A 9,198-nucleotide genomic window follows, 5' to 3' on the forward strand; every position below is an offset into this window, starting at 1 on the left:
ATCAGCCTTGGTGGAGATTATGTTGAGAAATAAAAAAAAAAAATTCTTAAAAACGTTGTTTTTCTTGGTCAGGCCGGAAACTTATCAATCCACCCTCGTATTGGCTTCTAATTAATGAATAAAACTGAATAAATAAAAGAAACTTACCATCCAAAATAAAGTTTCGTTTGCGAAATTACTGTACTGATCTATTGTTGAGAGAACGCTGAAAATGAGGCACACCAATACCACCATGAACCTAGAAAAAAAATAGTTATGATTAGAATGAGTAAGTGTTTCGAAGTAACATTGATGACAGCACTTCGTAAAATCGCACGAGGATGTCTCTGATTCTCTTGCAGTGAAAACGATCCTTCTCCAAAATCCATAGGAAATAACTCTTAAAAATGTAGTCTAGCGTAGGTGGATTACTCCAGATTACATCGGGTTACCGTTATTACCTCTACATTCGATATCACTCTTGATTATCTCTATATTTAACCCTTAGGCCATGAGAGGATGACATGAACTGATTCCTACCTTACTGGAAATTTATTTATTTCCCAACTTATGTTCACGCGAAACGCCGCATCTTTTTGAAAATTTGTGATACTAGACAAGAAGCACTAAGAATTGTGGGTCTGGTCCTAAATTTGTATAATTATGAAAAAAGTTTTTTGTTGTGAGTAATTTTTTTTTGCTTTTTTATAATTATTAAAGTTTAGGTGTTTAGCACCAGACCCAAATTTCTTAGTGCTTCTTATTTATTATCCAAAATTTTAAACTCGATGTGGCGCTTAGTGCGAAAATAAGTTGGGAAATAAGAAAGGTGGCCGTAAGGTAGGAATCTGGTCACGTGACTCAATCGTCACATGGCCTTAACTGGCACTATGGGTGAAACATAGCCCAAACAATTTTTTGCTCGAATTAGTGGTTCTAAATTCGAGAAAATGGACCACATGTCAACTTTTACCAGTAACTGACATTACTAACTAAATATAAAGTGAGTTATTATAGAGCGGAAATCGTCAGTATACGTTGGGCACCCGCTCAAAGTAAAACTTGTAAAACTGTGAGGTATTTTATACCCGTTGTGCTGTCAGTGAGCAAAAAAGTGATTTTCAACAAAAATGTGTGCCATTGCTATTGGTGATTTTATTTAAATTTCCAACTTAAGTTTATCATCTGAAGTGAAATAATTTTTTAAAAATTATTTCATAGTCTCGCTCTTGTAGATGGCCTACAATTTACGGCGACCCTTGCTTCCTGAACAAGTAATCGCTTTCATTCGCCCGATGTGTCATGTGCACCATGCATGCCTTTGCAGCGACTGTGTAGGTTGGAAAGAGTAATTATAACTTTGAAAAACTGTTTTTTATGTTACTTTTGTTTTGTTTAATTTTTATCAACAATTTTTTTCAATAAAATAAAAATTAATTGCTTTGAACATAAAAAATACGGTGTTTTATTTGAACTTAAATTGAGTTAATGACTATAAAACCGATTCCGCTTACATTTTATACTTTTTGTGTGCAAAAATATTCATTACCGGCTGCGCGGGACATACGAGGTGTGTTCAAAAAGTAAGGTGCCTTTTCAATTTTCGCGGGCTACGTACATTCAAGTTTTAAATTTTTTGTTTTGTTGTGTTGGTACACTCGTCACGATCATATGTTCACATTTTTGACTATATAGCTCGTGTTGTTTTTCTGGCAGAAGCGTAAAAGGTTAGAAGGGTTTGGTGTGCTCGGTGATTTCCTTCTTTCGAAAAAAATGGAGTAAAGAGTTTGAATTAAATTTTGTGTGAAAAATGGAATCAAGTGCTCTAAAACTCTTGAAATGTTGACAGTTGCATACGGTGAGTCTACTTTGAGTAAGAAAAATGTGTATAAGTGGTACAACCTGTTCCAAGAAGGCCGAGTGGACGTCCCAGCACGTCAACAATAGATGAAAACGTTCAAGCAGTGGAAGAAATGGTGTTGAAAAATCGCCGAATTACCATCAGAGACGTTGCTGAAGATATTGGAATATAGGTTGGCTCATGCCATGCCGTTTGCGAGAGGCGATACGCAAAAAGCGTCCGGAACTTTGGAAAAACAATTCGTGGCTTTTGCATCACGATAATACACCTGGTCATTCATCGTTGCCTGTGAAAGATTTTGTGACCAAAAACAGCACCACAGTCATGCCTCAGCCTCCATATTCACCGGATTTGGCCCCCAGTGACTTTTTTCTTTTCCCAAAACTAAAGAGACCCATGAAAGGACATCGATTTTCAACGATTGAGGAGATAAAAACTGCATTGCTGAAAGAACTCAAGGCTATACCACAAAATGATTATCAGAAGTGCTTCGATGATTGGAAGAAGCGTTGGCACAAGTGTATTATATCTGAGGAGGATTACTTTGAAGGGGACAACATAAATATTGAGGAATAAATGAATATTTTTTGAGAAAAACATAAAGTCACCTTATTTTTCGAACACACCTCGTATTTGAATACGTGGGGAGAAGAACACCCGTTGAGCCATTTACGTAATAAAAAGGAGTTGTGCCAGTTAAGGGTTATAATTGCTCTGCCATTACCTCTCTATAAAATATTAACCTGGATTACCCGTATATTTGAAATTACTCTGGATTAAATCTATAATTATAAGTGTTCTAGATTTCTTCTATATTTAATATTACTCTCCATTATCTCTATATTTAAAATCGCTCTGGATTACCTCTGTAAGTAAAATTACTCTAGATTACCTCTATATTTGAAATTGCCCTGTATTACCTCTATATTACAATTGCTCTGGGTTTCCCTACATTTAAAATTACTCTTGGATACTTAAGATTACTTCAGATTGAATAGGATTTCTTAAGCGAAAAGGATAACTTTTCAACAAACTGGCTTAATTTTTCAACAAAATACATTAACTTTAAATCAAAAAGTTGAATATATAACAAAAAATGGGAATCTTTAATATAATTAAAAAAAAACAGAAAGAGATCAAATTTTAACTAAAGTGATACTCGACTATAATAGTTGAAAATTTTCGTCAAAAAATTCGTTAGATACAAATAAATTCACACGAACACATACCTGCCCAGAGGTAGACGCACATTGGGGATATAGCAATTATTTCGTTCAAAATCACCTGCAGGTCGCAAATATTAACCAAGTCAAACAAAATTCAGCCAGAAATGTTTGTAATTGAATCACAAAGAGACGCACGAAGCCAAATTTTTCGAAATAATTTGTTTTCACATTTTTTAAAACAAAATATGGCGAAATGAAGTTTTTTTAAAACTTAATTGTATAAACCTTTCGTGATTATAAGATTTCGGTTCCTGAACTAGATAAACCATATAGAATTTAAGGAGTTTTAGGCATAGTTGATTTTAAATATGCCATTATTTATGAAAAATAAATTTATTTAAACAATTTGTTTAAATAAATGGTTGCTCATTTTAATTTTTTTGCAAAAAAAAGTTCTGAAATATAATTCTACTGGGGAAAAATCTGTCAGAAGCAGTATATTTTATATTTAAAATACAATTTCTTACAACTATATGACTAAATAATTAATTTCGCATAATATATATTAAATCTTAATAAGGATTTTAACCTTTATAAGAAAATGAACTTACTTTTAATGAAGAGTTAATCATTTGGATTGCTTATATTACAAGAGGATTACAAGTGGATTACTTCAAATTACTTGGGCTACTCCAATGACATTGGATTACACGAATTAAATATATTCACTTGGTACAATTTCACTAAAATATGTGGTTTTTTTCCTGTCTTATAAATAAATCTCGCAAATCTTTCATGAATAAGTAAGGGGATCTGGAAGATCTTCCCCTATATCTACGTATTATCCACGCGACACAATACCGCGGGCGGCAACTATTCAATATTCAGAAGCTGAGAGCGCATTGAATTCAACCTCATATCTCCAATGGTGAGATAGTGTTAGTATTCTAGAATTTAATTTTGAAAATTTACATTGCCTTTTTTTGGAAATTAAACAGGGTTACTAAAAAATCTCATTTTTGAAATTTCCTCAAATGTAATTTTCCTTATAAATTTATTTTAAACACTTACAGTGAAAAAAGTTGTACACGGTTATAGGGGTCATTCACAAACTTCGCGAGGCATAGATAAAATACATAGATTTTGAACATAATATTTGAGTTTTCAACTTCAAAACATAAATTTTGATCAAAAAATGGAAAATTAAAATTTTTAGCACAACAAATAGAGTTTTCAACACAAAAATGTAAATCTCTAACAAAATAATAGAATTTTAAACTTAAGAATATTATTTTCCTACTAAATAATTATAAATAATTAATTTTCCAGAAAAAGAAGAACAGTTACATCTACAGTTAAGAAAATGAATTATCAACAAAATAGTTCAATTTTCAACCAAGCAAGAAAATTCTTAAACTACAATGTTAAGCTCTGGCCAAAAAACGAATCCGTAGTTAAGTAGTTGAATTTTGAACTCTAACGGTGAACTTTATATCAGGTTAGAAACATTTTTAACAAGATACTGAATTTTCAGCTAAACACATATATGTTTCACCAAAAATAGAATATTTTAATTTTCAGGAAAAAAAAAATTTCTGATAAAAAAACGAATTCTAAACTACATAGCTTAATTTTCAATTGAAACCATGAAGTTTTAACTGATGAGATTACTATTCTTTAAAAATTAATTTTCCACTGAGAAAATTTTCTTTGAACATAATAGTTCAATTACCAACCAAAGAAAATGAAAAAAAAATAAAAATGATGTATCTTTAACCAAAAATTTAATTTTTGATCAAAAAGTAAAATTTTTAAACCAAATGATGAATTTTTTACCCAGTAAGACTATTTTTTAATTAAAGAACATACATTTTGAACCAAAATAGAATAAGTAAATTTACATTCAGGAAAATAAACTTTTAAATAATCGAAAAGTACAACAGTTTATATTTCAAAGAAATGTTTAAAAAATCTAATCAAAAATACCTTAATTGAACCAGAAGATACGAATCTTCAACAAACTAGTTAAATCCATAACACAAACAGGCCAATTTTCAAATAAAAATAAGAAGCCTAAAAAAAATTTAAGATTTGAACACAAAAATTTTTAAACAAAGAAATGCATTTTTATCTTAAATTTGAACCTTTGAATAAATAAATAAGTTTTAACCAAATAGATGAATTCCTTACTGAAAAGGTGATTTTTCTACTGAATAAGTTAATTTTCAATTAAATGGAGAAATTTTTTTCCAAAAGCATGAAGTGTAATTTACTGACATTTTTTTCATCCAGAAAAGTTGAAACTTTGACGAAACGCACGAATTTTTAGGCACATCGTTGAATTTTAAACAAAAAAGCTACAATTACAATAAAAAAGGAAAAGTTACTGCAGTAATGTATCTGCAGGGAAAAATTATTCGTTAACTAAACAGTTGCATTTTCAAACAAAAGAAGGAATTTTCTACTAAAAACAGAGTTTTCAACGAAACTCATGAATTTTTACTTAAAAACAATACATTTTTTTAATAAATGTATAATAGTTAAATTTTCAGGTTAAAAAATTAATTTTCCACGAACAAAAAGTTTTTCTAAAAAAATACGTAAACTTTCAACTAAAAAAAGTTTGTAGCTAATAAGATCCCTACCGAAAAATACGAGTTCTCAACAAGATAGTTAAATTTTCACTTGAAATATATACATTTTTTAGTTTAAAGTAGAATAATTAAAGAAAAGTACTATTGTTACTAAATAAGATACATTTTCAACCTGAAAACATGTGGTTTCCACCCAAAAGGATGAATTTGTAAATAAAACGTCCGATTGTTCAACTAAATTGTTTAATAGTTTAAGTTCACATTGGTTTATCAAATATATAAATACATAATAGGGATACAAGAATATTATTATCAGTACATCTACGCAGCCAAATCATTATAAGATCAATTTAGGAATATGCCAATTTGAAATGGGTAATTTTTTCACATATCACTGGCACCTTTATATCAGATTCAAATTTGTATTTTTTCCTTAAAAACATTGCAAATAATAAATAATTCAAAGTAGACATGTATTTTCAGAATTAGTGGATGTTTTAATAACAGGTACGAAAGTAAAATCAGATACAATATTTATTTTTCAGGGTGTTTTTTACACGTATGTCACTTAACCGTAATGACAAGAAATATCTGGAATAGTTGACCACACTTTCGAGTAAAAGAAAAATAATTATTATTATATATAGACATTTTTGCTGATTGAAGAAGGAGACGATTAAAAGTACAAAGTCTAAAGATACGTAAGCTTGGCGAAATTTTAATAAAAAATCTTTTAAAATATTTGAAATATCTTTAAATGAAATATATAATATATTTACTCAATAATGATTCCCGCTCAGGCCGAAAAGGTCCAATAAAACTTTTAAAGTTATTTTTAACTGCCTTTGACTAACATTAGTGCTCGTAAAAGAACTGCATAAATCTTCAGAAGTTTCTACTGCCCATTAATTTCCCCGTGAGCTTAAAATGACGATTACTGTCTCATTATGTAGTAAAATAATTTTTTTTAAAGTAGGTAACTAAAATTGGATCATTTCATATTTTAATTCTTGTTAGGTTATATAATAATATCCACATTCTGCGTCACTTGGAATCTAATTGTTCTGAATTAATAAATATTGATATTGTGGAATCTTATAGAAGATTGATTAATAAAATACTGATTTTTAAATATTTTTTAAATTATCTTGTAAATTCAAATTTAAAATATTAAAAGATTAAAAAGTAAGGTCAAGCTCCTCAACGTAACTTCTGTCTGTCATAAAAATGAATTAAGAAATGTAATTAAAAATGTTTTTCTTATATAAAATTACGTAAAAAATCACTGATTTTTTAAAATTTGTTTCCTCAGGAAGCACTTGAGAATTTTGATCACGTCCAGATGATATAATGACCAGGGTCTAGATGAGAACCCGAGATAAATATTCTAAAGTGGGTCTTAGTTTGGGAAACGATCCTGCTGATCCTATTATTTGACTACATTTCTTGAAAAAAACTTGCATTAAGGTGGATTACAGAATTCTTTTTTTCAATTTTGAACACGAAAGTTAGTGGAAAATTCGACGTGTCCAAACAAGAAGGTACAACTTCAGTAGGACGAACTAAAAAGTTGCCATCTCGGGTGGCGAAACGTGGACGCTCAAGAATCATATACAAATAGTATTGGGAACACCAACGCCCTCTGAAGTAGGGAAATGTTTAAAAAAAGCCAAAAGATCATCCTCTCACTCATGAAAAAAATCGTGAAAAATTATGTTTATTTTGTTTAAAAAAAAATTCTATGAGAAAAATAACTGGAGCTTTGAAAAACCATATTATGATAATTGCGGATTTAAATATAGAAGATGAGCGACTTCCTATATTTGCTTGCAGTAATTGTGATGTCCTCGTATATAAGGCGATTATATCAAGTGAAACCAATAGTATTGTACAGTTACCCGATTAAAAAAAAAAATTTTAAGCGATTGGAAAAAATAACAGATCTAAAGAATAAAATTTATGTGATTGCAATTTATGTGATTTAGCACGAAAACCAGGGCATATTAATTTTTCACGTGATGAATCTCATCTAAAAACAGAATAAAAAGTCAAAAAAGCTTGTTCAAAATGCGGTACAGAATTTACGGACAGAAAGTTTAATTCGTGCAGCTGCTCAGATAATTTAAAAAATTTTTAAAAACATATTAGTAATTTAGCTCCAAAGAAGAAAGAACATATAATCAGCAGTTTATTACAAGATATAAAGACAATAAAATATGTGGACTGATGTATCTATTTCTTTATCTCAAGAAAGAGGCAAACCAATGAATATTCTACTGAATTCAAATCCATCAAAGCCTAATTTAAAACGAAAAAATATCTCTGCAGACGATGTTTTAAAAATAAGTGCAAATTGTAGCTTATCTACTCGGAAAGCTCATAGTGTAGCTTCTGCTTTACGTGTGGCTACTAATAATAGACCATTTTTAGAGCCACGTTTAAAAGAAAAATGGTTTTCCTTAAATCATTTGCTCCATTCGTTTTTTGAAACGTTACTGGAGAAGGTGTTGCCGCAAAAAATTTAAGAAATTTGGAATGGAAAAACTAATAACACTTGGATTAATTGATAGTACACAAGAAAACTATGATAACGTATCAAAAATGTTTTCAAAATGGAAAAAGAACCTTGAACAATGTAAAAATGATTTAGAAATCCAACTTGATTACATGGCACTTCAAAATTTCCATCTCTTCATAATTTTCTCGAAAAACTACCCTTCCAAGTGAATCTCTGCGGCGGAACATATATGTGTATGAAAAAACCATTAAAAATAGTTTCACTTAGAAGGAACTGTTAGTTGATATTTTTTTGCTCTTTTTTTGCTCTCTGATCATATATAATACGTTCCCCAAAAACTACCCCTAAGTCATACATACCTACCCCTCGGGGTCAGAAACGGTTTAAAAGATGGAAAACTACCTTGAACAATGTGAACATTATTTAGTATAACGAATTAATTATATGCACTTAAAAATTTCCCCTTCTCTTAAATTATCCCGAAAAACTACCCCTCCATATAAGCGTATGCAGCGTAACATATATATGTATGAAAAACCCATAAAAATTAATAAAACTTAGAAAGCACTGTTAGTCGATATTTTTTTCTCCTTTTTTGCTCTCTGATAATATAGAATACGTTACCCAAATCTACCCCTAAGTCATACATACCTTCCCTCGTCATCAAAAACGTTTTAAAAGTTGGGAAACCACTTTAAACAATGCAAAAATGGTTTAGAACTCCAAATTAATTACCTTGCACTTCAAAATTTCCCCTTCTTCATACTTTCCTGAAAAACTACCCTTCCACGTGAATCAATGTAGCAGAACATATATATGTACGAAAAAAGCATAAAAAATAATAAAACTTAGAAAACACTGTTGATCGGTATTTTGTTTCTCTTTTTTTGCTCTTCGATAATATATCATACGTAACCGACAAACTACCCCTAAGTCCCATTGTCACCAAAACGATTTACAAGTTGGAAAACCACCTTGAATAACGTAAAAATGATTGAGAACTCCAAATTAATTACATAATACTTCGAAATTTCTATCTCATTATAATATTCCCAAATGTACCCTTCCACTTGAACGTAT

General features: G+C 30.1%; 1 protein-coding gene across 1 annotated transcript in view; it reads right to left on the reverse strand.

Moving 5' to 3' along the window:
• Positions 1 to 9,198, reverse strand: part of LOC117173443 (potassium voltage-gated channel subfamily KQT member 1-like) — a 302,430-nt gene that overhangs the window by 214,134 nt on the left and 79,098 nt on the right. The window contains exon 3 of the mRNA XM_033362018.1: positions 148 to 238. Coding sequence (XP_033217909.1) covers positions 148 to 238 — 91 coding nt within the window. The remainder of the gene's footprint in view (positions 1 to 147; positions 239 to 9,198) is intronic.

The sequence above is a fragment of the Belonocnema kinseyi genome, chromosome 5, assembly GCF_010883055.1.
Source record: "Belonocnema kinseyi isolate 2016_QV_RU_SX_M_011 chromosome 5, B_treatae_v1, whole genome shotgun sequence".
Lineage (NCBI taxonomy): Eukaryota > Metazoa > Arthropoda > Insecta > Hymenoptera > Cynipidae > Belonocnema > Belonocnema kinseyi.